This window comes from Cajanus cajan, chromosome 10, assembly GCF_000230855.2.
Source record: "Cajanus cajan strain Asha chromosome 10, NIPB_CcT2T_4, whole genome shotgun sequence".
Classification (NCBI taxonomy): domain Eukaryota; kingdom Viridiplantae; phylum Streptophyta; class Magnoliopsida; order Fabales; family Fabaceae; genus Cajanus; species Cajanus cajan.
Genome location: NC_138526.1, coordinates 41,510,201 through 41,526,093, shown reverse-complemented (window position 1 = coordinate 41,526,093; position 15,893 = coordinate 41,510,201). Strand labels below are relative to the sequence as shown.

Genomic DNA, 15,893 nt, shown 5'->3' with positions numbered 1-15,893 from the left:
AAATTTGTAATAAAAAAATGATGATCAAAATTACATATTCTAAAAATTAGTTATAAGAGAAGAAAAAAAAAGCATTCAAACCAAATATTTATTATATTTTATATTTTCAATGCAATGAACATTACTTTTTTAATAGAAAATCTATTTTTAACTGTTCAAGATCAATCAAACTGATGTGATATTATATAAATTAGGCTTTGTGAGAAAGTCCATGGAAAACCCACGTAGAAAATTCTATGTCTCATTGAAGAATTTTCCAAGGGAGTAGGTGCTCAGAATATGACACTCTCATTCCGAATATTCATGAATGGATTCCATTCCATAATTTCATGACTACATTCATCTCTTCTGAGTTGTATTTGCCGACACAGGCGCAGTTGACTTGACTATATTTCGGAATAACCTAAGCCTTTCAAATTCCTCACTCCACAATCCCATTACTTTCATCCTTCCCAACACACACAATCGTTCTTCCACTGCCTCTGCAACTTGAACTTCATGGATACCTTATTCTCTTGCATATCCTGTCGGGCCCTGTTGGGTCGTAAATCATCCTCCCATTCAAGCCCGTTGGGCCCAGAAAACTCGGCATCCACTTCCTCCAATCACTCCAACACCATCCAAAGCCACAGATTCGACGTGTTCATCAGTTTCAGAGGTGCTGACACGCGCAACACTTTCGTTGACCATCTCTACGCTCATCTTATCCGAAAGGGTATTTTCGTCTTTAAGGATGACAAGAAGCTCCAGAAAGGGAAATCCATTTCATCGCAGCTTGTACAAGCGATCCAAGGCTCCAGGGTTTCTATCATCGTCTTTTCGGAAGATTACGCTGCCTCGACGTGGTGCTTGGATGAAATGGCCACCATTGCTGAATGCCGACAACATTTGAACCAAGTTGTTTTCCCTGTCTTCTATGGCGTGGATCCGTCTCATGTAAGATACCAGAATGGGGTGTACGCGAATGCCTTTGCTTTGCACAAAAGGAAATTCAAACAAGATCCAGACAAGGTTCATCGGTGGGGGAGAGCAATGACGGGTTTGGCCAGTTCAGCTGGTTGGGATGTCAGGAACAAGTATGTATTGACTATTAAAGTTTGGCACAATACTTTGTATCTAGTTATCCATGTAGTCTTGGTTTGTTTATGGGAGTAGAATTTGAGTTTCATTTTAATAATATAATATTTTTATGAGAAAAAATTTATATATTAACAGTAAAATAATTTTATACAGTTATTTAATGATAAATTATTATAAATGATAATTTTGTTAATTTTTATAATAATTACATATATCAAAAGTCATATAAATAATAATTTATGATTAGTTGATTATATAAATTTTTTTATACCGATAGTATATGACTATTAAATCTATTTTTTAAATTTATTTTTTATTATGCAATAATATGGTGCAATTTTAATTTGATTTTGATTGGATAACAATGTCAATATATATTTGTGTTTAAAGTTTATTTATTTGTCGTCTACATTCGGTTTTGCATTTGTGATGTTGATCAATTGAGTTATTTTGCATGCAAAATAATTTACTTTGGTGGGTGGAAAGCAAAATTAATATTCATTTTTATATCAACAAAAGCATGAAGAGATGGAAAACGTGTTAACCTATTATAGATTTTTGCTTCTTTAATTTTTCATTGATTTTTTAGTTGAATTTTTCTTTAATTTTCTTTTTTTGCCAGGTCAGAATTTAAACAAATTGAAGAGATTGTACAAGCAGTAATAAAAACATTGGGTCATAAATTTTCAGGATTTGCTGATGATCTTATTGGAATACAACCACGTGTGCAAGTGTTAGAAAATATTTTAAAATTAAACTTAGAAAATGATGATTTTCGAGTTTTAGGAATTTGGGGAATGGGTGGAATTGGAAAGACAACTCTTGTAGCTGCCTTGTATGATAGAATATCATACAAGTTTGATGCTTATTGTTTCATTGAGGATGTAAAGAAAATTTATAAAGATGGAGGCACTATTGCTATACAAAAAAATATTCTTCGTCAAACAATAGACGAGAAAAATCTTGAAATATGTAGTTCTTTAGAAATATCAGGAATTGTAAAGAATAGGCTACACAACATGAAGGTCTTAATGGTTCTTGACAATGTAGACCAAATAGAGCAATTAGATAATTTGGCCATAAATCCTAAATTGCTTTTCAAAGGAAGTAGAATGATTATTACCACTAGGGATGAGCATATTCTAAAAGTGTATGGAGCATATGTGCACAAGGTTTCATTATTGAATGAAAATGATGCTCGTGAATTGTTTTGTAGAAAAGCCTTCAAAACTGAAGACCAGAGTAGTAGTTGTGTGGAGTTGATTCCTGAGGTACTAAAATATGTCCAATGCCTTCCTTTAGCAATTAAAGTAATGGGTTCTTTCTTGTGTACTCGTGATGCAACTCAATGGAGAGATGCCTTGAATAGATTAAAGAATAGTCCGGATGATAAAATTATGAATGTCCTTCAAGTAAGTGTTGATGGACTACAATATCATGAAAAAGAAATTTTCTTACATATTGCTTGTTTCTTTAAAGGGGAGAGGGAGGATTATGTTAAGCGAATTCTAGATTGTTGTGGATTACACCCTCACATTGGGATTCTAGGAATCATTGAGAAATCACTCATAACTATTAGAGATCAAGAAGTTCACATGCATGAAACGTTACAAGAATTGGGAAAGAAAATTGTTCGTGATCAATTTCCTGAAGAGCCAGGATCTTGGAGTAGAATATGGCTTTATGAAGACTTCTTTCGCGTCTTGATGAATAAAACGGTAACAAGTTAGTTATATCTTCAAAATAAATATACTTGCTTTTTGAGTAATTAAAAATATATTTAAGTATGAGAGACGAAGAAACATTAAAAGAATTGACTATTTCATTTACAATAAATATTAATTTTTTTAACATTTATATAATCATTTTCATTATTTTTTTATAGTTAATAATTTTACCAATTTTGTACAAAGATACAAAATATTATGTTATCTAAACAAATCATATTATCTTAACATTACTTCAATAATTCTTTTGTCACAATTATTTCAAAAATATTTAAATTCCTTCATTTTTTTCAATAGATAAATAAAATTTGCATTGTAATTATTAAATAAAATTTAATGTAATAAAAGTCTTATATTTCTATGGAAAAGAGTCCTTTCAGTAATTGATTCTTTTTTACAAGTGTTTGTTCTTTATTTCTCAGGGAACAGACAATGTTAAAGCCATAGTTCTAAATCAAAAAGAAGATATCTTCAAATGTAGCGTGGATGGATTGTCAAAAATGAAGAACCTTACATTACTTATATTAAATCATACTAATTTTTCAGGAAGCCTTGATTTTCTGTCTAACAAGCTGCGATATCTTCTGTGGCATGGTTATCCATTTGCTTCTTTGCCGTCATTTTTTACCGGCTTTGGTCTTGTGGAGTTAAATATACCTAATAGTAGCATCAAATATGTATGGGAAGACTTCAAGGTACTTTAAATGGTGTTTTCCCCCCACATATTTTTACTGGATCAAATAATCATGGAAAGAACAATTATCTCAACAATTTTTCAAAAGAAATGATGAGACTGCATTTGGATCACTTTTCTTTTTTAATTTTACATAGGCCTCATAATTTAAAAAAATTCAAAAATTGAATATATTTTACTTAAATATATTAATGTTTTTTTAAAAGTTTTTGAAGAATCTTATTGAAGAAAAATTAAATGAGTAGTATTTTTTTTTCTTTAATTAATTTTTTTGTTACAATTTTTTCTTTAATTCAATACAAACTGTGCTCTCCATTTTGAAGGAAGCAGTACATATTATACAAAATTCATCTATTTTTATTAAATTTAATTTTTTTCAGGTTCATGTGAGGCTTTCAAAAGTTTTCTCTTTCTTTATTGTGCACAACGTTTTCTCTATTTTCTTTAGCAAATCTTCAATGATGAAAGCATGCCAAATTAAAGTGAGATAATGGAATTTTAAGTTTTTTTTAAAAAAAAAAAAAAAGACATTAATTGTCTGTTGTTAATTTTCTTTTCACAGAATTTCCCCTACTTGAAAAGGATGGATTTGAGCAACTCCAAATATCTTTTAGAGACCCCAAATTTTTCTGGGATCCCAAAACTTGAGCGACTTGATCTTTCAGGATGCACAAGTTTAAGACTAGTCCATCCATCAATTGGACTTCTTGAAAAACTTGCTTTCTTGAATTTACAAAATTGTAGCAATCTGATCAGCATCAACTTTGGCGATGAATCTAATCTGTGTTCTCTGAGAGTTCTACATCTCTCTGGTTGCATTAAACTTGAAAACACCCCAGATTTTACAAGTGCAACAAATCTGGAGTACCTTGACATTGATGGATGTACCAGTTTATCCTTGGTTGATGAATCTATTGGAGCCCTTACAAAGCTTACATTCTTGAGTTTGAGAGACTGCAAAAAACTTGTTAGTATACCTAACAACATTAATACAATGACATCTCTTCAAACTCTAGATTTATGTGGATGTTTGAAACTTACATATATGCCCCTAGGAGAAGTTTTCAATTCTTCATCCCATTTAGAATCTTTGATTTTTCTGGACATAGGCTTTTGCAATCTTCTTGAAGTTCCTGATGCTATTGGAGAATTAAGTTGTTTAGAAAGACTGAATTTACAAGGAAATAATTTCGTTGCACTACCTTATTCCATCAAGGGGCTACAATGTCTAGCATATTTAAACTTGTCTCATTGCCATCAACTTACAGCTTTGCCTGACCTTCCATCAAGAAGTGCTTCATTAGTGGGAAGATATTTTAAAATGGTATCTGGATCTCATGATCATAGATCAGGTTTATATGTTTTTGATTGTCCCAAGGTGGCTGATATGTTGTCTGCTCATTGGAATTGGATGTCCCCGTGCAAAGACTTGGAACTTGTATGGCTAATGAGGCTGATTGAGGTTTGCACCCTCCTAATAGATTCCTTTTCTAAATCTCTGGATGAAATGTTTGCCCACTCTATCATTAGTGTCTTTAGATAGATAGTGAGAATTATTTTTGTTAATAATATATTATTGTTATAATTAATTAGAATAAAATTTAATCTTGTGATTTTCCTTGTGGTGGTGATAGGAACCCTATCATTTTCGGTGTGGCTTTGACATTGTTGTTCCTTGGGGTTGGAAAAATGTTCCACTGTGGTTCAATCAAGGATTTAAAGGGGATTCAGTTATAAGGATAAAGCACTTTAAAATGGACGACAATTGGATTGGCTTTGCCTTTTGTGTTGTATTTGAGGCAAACAATCGTCCTGTGGTTTCTACTTCTCCACATAGTTCATCGTCTTCCCCACCACACCATCCGTTTTATCTTTCTTTTGAAGGTGAACACACAGAAGAATACTTTGATATGTCACTTGATTTGGAGTTGGACAAGATTGATGGATCAAAACATATTTGGATCATTTATATCTCTAGGCAACACTGTCATTTTGTGAAAAATGAGGCACATATCACATTTAAAGCCCACCCAGGTGTTAAGATCATTAAATGGGGGATGAGCAGCATATTCAAGCAAGATATAGATTACTTAAAAAGGAAGCAACTAGGACAGCCTCTTTCACCCCATCCAAATTGGGATAATGATGTACATTATATTAACTTTGATATTGTAGAGAATAACAACAACACTATGCCTAAAATCCATCTTCCTTACAATTGGTTGATCACAGAGGAGGATGAAGTTGAGAATATTGAAGCAAAGGAGAAAGAAAATAACCTCGCTAATGTGGGGCTTTAAACACACTGTATGAAGGCTCACAATCTCACAAACAACCTTTACGGCAGGCTTAAGGTAAACGATATTTTCTAATGCAAATTTTCATAATTAACTAGTACTTTAGTAACATGTGTAGCATATAGTTAAATGTTTATTTTTTACATAATTAAAATTTATGATAACTAATTTTTTAAAAATATAAATTATATTTATAATTAAAATTTATAGTAAATATCTTTAAATATATAAATTATACTTAGATTTTGTAATAGATAACTTAAATTATGACATAAAATTATTTTTATAAAATAAAATATTATACTTTTATTGAAATTCAATTTAGAATTAACGAGATAGAGATATAATAGATAGCTAATTGAAATGGATAGGTGATTGGAAGAGACAAATACTCAAATAAAAATTATATATAAAAAATAGTTTATAATATTTGAGATATAAATTTTTGATAGTTACAATGTGTTGAATACAGCTCAAAGAGAGAGAAGAGTCAAATGCACATTAAAAAATGTGGAGAACCGAAAGAATAAAGAGCCCTCAATCTCCAATCTAGATTATGTATGGTAAGTTATAATATAAAAGTATTTAATAGAAGAAGAGTTCATTTATTTTAAAAGTAAATCTTGATTTTTTTTAAATTTTAATTATTTAATCAATAAATTAAAATTTTCTAATATATAAATCAAGTATGTAAATTTTTAAAAATTTTAAAAATTATTTGATACTTTGTTTTATTAATTCAAATTTACAAATAATTATGAAAATATTTTATACGTTGATTTGAATCTATATAACGAAATATTATATAATTTTTAATTTTTTTAAAAAATTTGTAAACTTAATATATACATTAAAAACTTTTAATTAAATGATTGAATTGCTGAAATTTAATATAAAATATGAATTATTGAGTAATGTAAATTTAAAAAGTAAGTGAATTCCTCTTTTTAATCAATTAAACATTTTTAATAATTAATATTTATTAAATTTAATAATGAATCTAAGCATTATTTTTTTTTTACAAAGATGAATCTATACATTATTAGAGTAGTGTATTTTTAAGTCTTGTAACGAATTTAATGTAAAAAAAAAAAAAAAAAAGTCTTGTAACGAATTATATAAATTCCAAATAATTGGAGACTCAACTCAATAATTAGTTCAATAATAATCTTAGCTAATAAACTAAACGAATTGAATTAATGTTGGATGAAAATTAGTTTAATTAAATAATCTGTATTTAAGTAAAGTGGAGTTTGATTTTTATAGTAAGACGTGTTACTCACTAATATAGTGACTAAAAATATTTAGACACGTTAGATTAACTTAAATTTTACTTTAGAGATAACTAAATTCAGTTTCTAATCAACCTTTGTAGTCGATAAAAAAATGGAATAAAATTAGAAATAACATTTTCAATGATTAATGATCTAAAAAGATTACTATTTATCTATTTAGACGCAAAATTTCAAGTCTCTAAATAAAATATAATTAGATAAAGATTTTTGCTATTATCACACTTTAGATACCAATATTTTAGTTATAGATTTTAGTTATAGATGCAATTTAACTAGAAACTGATTTTTTCTATCACTATTAACTTGTCTTAATACTGATTTTTAGTTTCTAATTGTGTTATATTAGCGACAAATCTATCCATCTATATTAAACTATTTTAGGCACCAAAAATGGTCTCTAATTGAAATACACTAGTTATTGATATTTTAATCTCTATTATGATTAAAAACGAGTCTTTATTTAAAATATGTTTAAAGACTGATATCTTGTGTTTTTAGATCACAATAAATGGTCTAGTCTTAAAAAAAAAAAAAAGATGGCTTCAGTAGAAGGCTTAAATCAGTATTAAAGATGGCTTCATATTTGTACCACTCTACTTAATTGAATCAAGCATTATAAGAAGGCAAAGATCAATACAAGATCTTCAAGAAACAACAGTACTTAGGATCGCAATATTTCACGTTACATTAGAGATGTAACACAAAACAATAAAAGAATATATGAAGAATTTCCCTATTCAAAGACGCGGAATACCATTAATGTGATACACTATAAGACGACCAATTTAGCCAAAAAAAAAAAAAAACTCTTCCTCACAATCTTTATTATTTTGGTGAAATCTTGAATTCCCACAATTAAACGATGATTTTAGGTCCATTATATATAAGATTCATCCCCATTTTGAGACTTAAACACATTTATATTGTAAAAATCAAACTCAAATCCTCCCTTGTAGACTTGGCATGTTTTATCATTTTACTTATTGAATTTCGAAACAACAATTTTAAACAATGAAATTGCTTCTTCTTTTTTGGGTCAAATTTTAAATTAAAGTGATATAATTATATTTTCAAAACTTTTGTTTATTGAAACGATATGTGAAAAGATTTGAGACTTTATCATATTATTTTTTAAATTTTTTGTAAAATATTATTTTAAAATGTAAGTTATAATTAAACTAATCTCTTAATTTTTATCATTAACTTAATTGTTCATGATAATTAATGAGTAAATATATACATGATTCACAATGAAAAAAAAATTATATTATCGATTACATAAAAATTACTGTATATAATAATTTTTTTAACTTTTATAAATAATAATTACCATAAAAGTCATCCTTAATTTCTAATTAGTTAATTATGTAAAAATTCTTTGTCAAAGCATAATCATAAAATAAAAAGGCTAAATTTTTGTGAAACTTATTGAGAAAACTTTCAAACTATTAGATTTAAATTAATTAAAATGAATGATTATTTTAAAAATAAAAAATCATTTTTTATTAATAAAAATTAATGAGCAGTATTATATATATGTGGTATATGAATTATAATTAAATTTTCACTAATTATTAAATTTATTTACATTATTACCCACTCACATGTCAAATTCGAAATCTTCCAAAGAAATATGGGTTCATCTAAAATTGTGGCTGAATTGTGGGGAATCTTAATTGTTACTGCTGCTATGGAAATCGCATGTTCCAACCAGATGAATCATCTGTGGATGGAACGTGGTTCTAGAGTCACTGCCATTGGAACTGTTGTTAATTTTGAGTCCAGCCCTCTCACTCTCCAAAATGTGTTTTACATTCCATAATTCAGTCTTAACATCCTTTCTGTTAGTGCTTTATTACAACGTTCTCCTTATTTTGTATCCCTTTACTAATAATGCTTTCTTGATCCAGAAACCACAGGGGCAGAGGGTGATTGACAAGGGTAAACTTAGACAAGGCCTTAGCATCAACTGTTTTCAACTGTTGGGTCTTTTGTTTTTTCTGATAAATGTAATACTGTTGCCATTCTGTTGCTACCTTGTGGCACAATAGATTAGGCCACTAGTCTGATAAGATTTTTAAACTGATCAGTAATAAAATTTGTTTCTCATTGCCTCAATTTTGATTCCAATACTTGTTCTTTATGTCCTTTGTCAAAGTTTCATCACCTTCCTTATATTGCTTATGAAGTCATAACAACTATTCAAAATGTCCCTTTGATTTACTGCACTGTGATGGTAAGGAATATTTTCTTACAATTGTTGATGATTGCACTCGTTATTCTTGGATACACCTATTATGAGACAAAAATCGGAGGCCACTCACTTGATTAAGTGCTTCTTCAGATAAGTCAAGGCTCAATTTGACAAGCCTGTGAAGGAATTCGAACTGAAAATGCCAAAGAATTGGATCTCACCTCTTTTTTGTTGGAACAAGGTACACTCATCAGCTCACTCATCAGCTCACATGCCGCATAGACCTCAAGAAAACTCAGTTGTTGATAGAAAGCACCAGCACATTCTCAACATGCCCGACCCTATTGTTCCAGTTTAAGGTTCCCTTACGTTTCTGTGGTGAATGCTCTACTGCAGCCTACTTAATCAATCAAATTCCTTCTACCAATCTCAACAATTGTCCTTATGAACTGTTACTATGAGAAACAACCTGATTATGTCAACCATTGTAGTGTAGAAACATTGGCATTTCTTGAACCTTGACGTTAATAAGGCCTTCCTCATTAGAGATTTAAGTTAAGAAGAGGAATTGTACATAGATCTTCTTCCAAAAGGTTATCTTATTAAGGGGAAGAGGCTTGTTTGTAAGCTCAACAACTCTTTGTATGGCTTGAAACAAGCCTCACGACAATGGTTTCATAAATTTAGTTCAACCTAGGTTTGTTTAATCTTCAGCTGATAACTCCCTTTTCTATTTAGGCTTGGGTGTTCTGCTCTTGTCACACTGCTAGTTTATGTGGACAACATTTTATTGGCTGGACCCGACCCAATGATGCCTCACTTATCCAAGTACAATCATTACTGGAAAAGCATTTCAAAAGCATTTTATTGGATGCTTTTTAGGTTTGTAAATTTCCAAATTCAACACTTAAAAAGGAAATTGGGTGAAATGAGTGAAAATAAGAATTGAAAATAAATAAAGTTATTTGATTAAGAAAAATAAGGGAAAGAAAAATTAAAAAATAATAGACACTATCCTCTCATTTATTTATGCTTATTTTTTTATTTTTAATTAAAAAGTTAAATTTTTATTTTATTTTATTTTATTTTATTTTCACTCTATTTTCCATTTATTTTTTTCCTCACAACCAAACACACAAAAGTATTGCATGATCCGGGTTTCTCTGCTGCCAAACCTGTCCACAGTTTTATGGACCCCAACCTCCCTTTAAATATATAATTCATATGCTATACCCCTCAATTCTATGGTAAATTTGTGTTAGGAATCAAATCTATAGATTATTATTCTCTCTTTATATAATCAAATCTATATATTATTATTCTCGCTTTACATTCAACAAAAACAATAAAACAAATAACTTTTTTAATCGATTAATATGATCTTACTTGGATGGATGTGAATCCTATAAATATGAAACTAAACATATTCTAGATCTATTAGAGGGTTGGATAGAATGATTTTAGGTTCAGTTACTGACAGATGAGGGAGAGCATTAGGATTTATTAATTTTAGTACCTACTCAGAGTGCTGCTAGCTGGATCTAAATAAAGGAATGACAATGGTAGGGTTTTATAATATCTGTTTTGTTTTGCAATTTAAATTCATCTCTATTCTCGTACTCGTATTTATTAGGTATATAATTTTTGTCTTCATTCATGTTCTTATCCGATATCGGATATATCCGTATCCGTCAAAAAATATTATTTTTTTTTTGTAAAAAAATACATAATATTTTTTAAATTATTTTTTCATTAGATTATAATTATAATTAGATTATTTTTCTATCTCATATTTTAATATAAAAAACTTTTTAATAATTAAACAACTATAAATGTTTCACATCATAATAAATAATTACACATAATAAAATATTAAAATTCTTTAACACAATTAAATTGGAGGTGAGTATTAAATCGGGGATGGGTACGAGGACAGGTACGGGATGAGTAAGTATATACCTGTACCCAGTTTAATATATCGAGTATTACTCGTACCCGTATTCAGTCAAATTGAATATTTTCTATCAAATTCGAAATGGGTTTAGATATAATACCCACGAGTACGGGTTCATTTGTCATCCCTAATCCGGATTTTCTAACTTAATGGCACAAAAGTTATGGTAACTTTCAATTGATTTAAGTCGTTAGATTACAAAATTATATAAGATTTTGACACGTACTCATAAACATAAAATATCTGGTTATAAATAAAATATTTCTACTAATGAGTAATGAATATTTTTAACATATATTAACTTTATGTATTTAGAAACTTTTTGGAAACCTATTGAGAAAGCTTCTCCAATACAAAACAGAAGCTTCATCTTCTTCAACCATGGCTTTATCTTTTTCTCCAAAACACCCTTAATAGCTACTGCAAAACATCTTTTGGTACTGCTGCAAAACACCCTCCAAAAGAGCTCATTTCATAAGTAGTTGGTGTAGAGCACCAAAAGACACTCGTAGCATTCCGGTAAGGGTATTTTTTAAAAAATATTTCATGTTCCAAAAGACCTTGCATAGCATCCCGGTAACTTATATTTGAAACCCTTAAGCTAAATTTGTTTTGTTTATGTCTCTTTAGTTTATGGTTATATGATAATGAAATCGAGGTGCTTGAATGTACAAATATAAAATCTAAAGTTATCATTTTTTTTACTTCTTATTCTTATTTTTATTCTCCTAATAGGAAGTATATTATGGAATCTTTCAATGTTGATTGGAAACCAAGAGTGGATATAGAATTTGATAATTTAGAGGCAGCTTGGCAATTTTGGCTTGCTTATGGTGCACATGTTGGTTTGGGAGTTAGCAAACGATATGTGAATTTAAAAAAAGATGGTATTGCTACCTCATGTAGATTTATTTGTTGTAAGGAAGGGATATGACCGATAGACAAAAGAGATGTTTTGGTTAGAAAGCATAGAGCTGGGACTGAACTAATTGTAAAGCAAGAATTTCACTTATGGTGAAAAATGAAAAATTTATCATCTATGAATTTGTAGAGGAACATTATCACCCCTTACAACTTCCAGAACAACGTATATACTTGCATCACATAGAAAGATAACTAAAGTCCAAGCTTTTGAGATTGATTTGGCTAATGACTCTGGATTAAGGAAAAAGTCAACATTTCAACTAATGAGTACACTTGCAGGCCATAAAACTAATACTAGATACACACACATAGATGTTAAAAATTATCTCAAAGCAAAAGGAGAAAGGAGTATGGTGTATGATGAAATAGGATGCCTTTTACAATATTTTCAATGGTAATTGTTGGAGAACCCATCTTTTTCCATGCATACCAAATGGATATAGATGAATAAATCACAAATGTATTTTGAGCTGATACAAATATGATATTGGATTATGAGTATTTTGTTGATGTTGTGTCATTGGATACTACATATTGTACCAATCGTGCAAATAGACCACTTGCTTTATTTTTCGATTTCAACCATTATAGAGGTACTATCATTTTTGGTGCAACATTATTGTATGATTAAACAACTAAATCATTCAAATGGTTGTTTGACACATTCTTAGAAGCACACAATCAACAAAAACATCAAACTATCTTTACTAACCAGGACCAAGCAATGGCTAAGGCACTTTTTGAAGTGATGTCTGAGACTCATAATGGTTTATGTACTTGGCACTTGCTGAAAAATGGAATTAAGCACCTTGGTAATTTGATGAAAGGAGGAAGTTATTTTTTAAGAGATGTCAAAAAATGCATGTATGACCTTAACACTAAAGAAGAGTTTTAGATGGCTTGGAATCGATTGATAACAGACTATTTAGTGTTCATGATAATAACTAGATTAAATTAGTTTATGCCATAAAAGAAAAATGGGCATCATGTTACATGAAGAAAATATTCGCACCTGGGATGCGAAGTACTCAACTTAGTGAAAGTTTGAATTCTAATTTCAAGTCTTACATGAATCCAAATGTAGATATTATCCAATTCTTCAAACACTTTGAACGAGTTGTTGTAGAAAAGAGATATAATGAGTTGACTTATGAGTATGAGTCTTTGCATAAGCTTGCAATGTTGAGATGAGTTGTCACAAATACTCATACAAATGGCAAAAGTATACACTCACATTGTATTTGACTTATTTCAAAATTAGTTTAAACTTTTCTTAGCTTCATGCATATTGGAGAGAATGAATCCCATTCTTTATGTCAATATGTCATCATTAGGGTCAAGCACGAAGGATCTTGGAGAGTATCATTTGATCGTGCTTCAAACCCTATAACTTGTAGCTGTAGAAATTTTGAAACATTTGTCATACTTTGTTCACATGCATTGAAAGTATTTGAAGCAAATGATGTTAAGGTTGTTCTAGAGAAATATATTATAAAAAGATGGACAAGAGAAGCCTGCAATGGCATTGTGCATGATGTGAGCAAAAAAGAAGTTGAAAGAGATCCAATATTATCTAGTACAAGGAGATATAAGCAACTTGTATTTAAATTTGTTAGATTGGTTGCTGACTGTTAAGTCTCAATTTTACCTCTTTTTGGATGAGACTTATTGAACAAATTCCACTCATCCTTTGAACCATTGCAATATAATTGTTCTCTTTTTGGTTTATTTTGTGTGCAGATATAACTAACCCAAATTCATCTAACAATACCTTAATCCACCTCATTTTTTGTGCAGGTATTGAGGAAGAGTGGAAAGTTGAAGACTCTTAGGATTGGAAACCTAAGAAGCTAAGGAGCAGAGAAGAGGTTCTGCGCCGGGCTCAATATAACCTGCACTGGGCGTGACAAAAACAGAGTATTTCATCTCTGCCAGTTATATTGCGCCGGGCGCAAAAGGAATTAAGCCGGGCGCAAAAGGAATTAAGCCGGGCGCAAAAAGAATTGCGCCGGGCTTGTGTTGAGACAGAGAGTGCTTGACTTCTCTGGAAGAACTTGCGCCGGGCACGAAGAATTGTGCGCCGTGCGCGGAACCCTAATCTGATCTCCCAGGCTCGTATTTGAAGCCATTTTCGGGGATCTTTCTCTCCATTCTCACATTGGGCGCCTCCAGGAGCTGCGAAAGGGATTCCCAGGGCTTGGAATCGTCCGTGTGCGGATCTTTCCTTCGGTTCTTCACTTCCTCTTCCATCTCTATTTTGTATTTGCCCTCTTTGTTGAGTGGTTTCACCCATTTTGTGGGGTTAGATGTAGCCAACATACTCTATTGTAATCCTTACGTTTTCAATGATATATATATTTGTTGTTTCATTCATTGTTGTGTTTGTTTCTTTGCTTAATGCTTGCTTTGGATTGATCACCCTTTGCATGATTTAAGGTTCCATTGAGTATAGGGAAATACCTTTGAAATTAGTTCTGGAACATATGCCTAGTGGAGATTGTATCTAGGGATAGAGCTTGACCCATTAGTAGTCTTAAACCCTAGCCCGTAATGCGGGTGTAGGTATTGGGTATTCAAGGGATTGATATTCAATATCCGCACCTAGGCTCTTTCTCTAAGGGATTAGGTTTGAGTAAACTATTGGGTTGACTAAGCAATGAATTTAACAAGAGATTAAGGATACATTAGTGTTACGTTCGGTGAAATCTGACCCCCACAGCCTCACAATACCATTATCCCATTTCTACTCTTTCCCATTCTAAAACTAATCTTTTTATAGTTTTAACATTCCAATAGTCATGCTCTTCATCTCACATTTACATGACAAACTATAAATTGGAATTATTCTTTAGTCACAAATAGTCAATAAATGCTTATTTTACCTTCTAATCCCTGTGGATACGATATTTTTACTACTTGAACGGCCGGTATACTTGCCGTGTTTGAGACCGTTGATAGAATTAAACTGATTTACAATTATAACAAAAGTACTTCAACGGAAATCTCAACACTGACATGTCAACATCTAAAGAATATCATAAGATTGTGGATAATAATGTAGATGTCATGAGTAAGGAGATTCAGGAGTTGCATTTACAAGCCAAAAGTATTGGTAATCACAACAATGATAATCTCATATTTGTGAGTGATGATGGTAAGCAACCAAAGGGATTCAAACATAAACCTGGCTTAAAGAAAAATAAGCGATTAAAAGGTTGGGTTGAGCTTCAATCCAATAGGAAAAAAAAACTCCAAGTAAAAAATCTCAGGTGTGTAAATTGATGTACATATTGATTCTTAATATATTCTAGCTTTATGAATTATCACTTGTTTTAATTTTTCATATTGATTTTAGGATAAAGAATTGAGAAGTCATCAACCCAACATGGTATCTTGTTCAGCACCACCAACTTTTAAGCTCCCTTACACATTAGAAAATCAATTTCGTTTTACTGAATTTTTGATGGTAATATCATTTGTCTTTATATTTTTTTATCTTTCAATTCTTTTGCTTACTTATAAAAATGTTAATTAATTTTTGTTATTATGCAGTCACCTCTTGATGTAAAAAATAGTCAATCATTACATGACATGTCTCCAATCCTTGATTAAGATTCAATGAAAAGAAGTTAGTTGATAGTGATATTATGATTAATTATTACTGTATGTTTGGTGTATTTTGATATCATTGATAAGAGTATTATAATTAATTAGTGTTGTATTTTTAT

General features: G+C 30.5%; 1 protein-coding gene across 8 annotated transcripts; it reads left to right on the top strand.

Annotated features, from left to right (window-relative positions):
• Positions 1–236: 236 nt before the first annotated feature.
• LOC109816489 (TMV resistance protein N) lies at positions 237–10,000 on the top strand. Of its 8 annotated transcripts, none has more exons than XM_083065079.1 (7): positions 237–1,076; positions 1,703–2,805; positions 3,354–3,502; positions 4,064–4,963; positions 5,136–5,855; positions 6,271–6,361; positions 9,004–9,211. In XM_083065079.1, exons 1-5 carry the CDS (start codon positions 499–501, stop codon positions 5,799–5,801), a joined length of 3,396 nt encoding a protein of 1,131 aa, XP_082921205.1. In that variant the 5' UTR covers positions 237–498; the 3' UTR covers positions 5,802–5,855; positions 6,271–6,361; positions 9,004–9,211. The 8 variants fall into 8 exon arrangements, with proteins under 8 accessions (XP_082921205.1, XP_082921203.1, XP_029130879.1 ...); XM_083065077.1 differs by lacking the exon at positions 9,004–9,211 and adding an exon at positions 9,438–10,000 and having other exon boundaries at positions 238–1,076; positions 1,703–2,798; positions 3,230–3,502; XM_029275046.2 differs by having other exon boundaries at positions 238–1,076; positions 1,703–2,798; positions 3,230–3,502; positions 6,271–6,356.
• Positions 10,001–15,893: the final 5,893 nt, after the last annotated feature.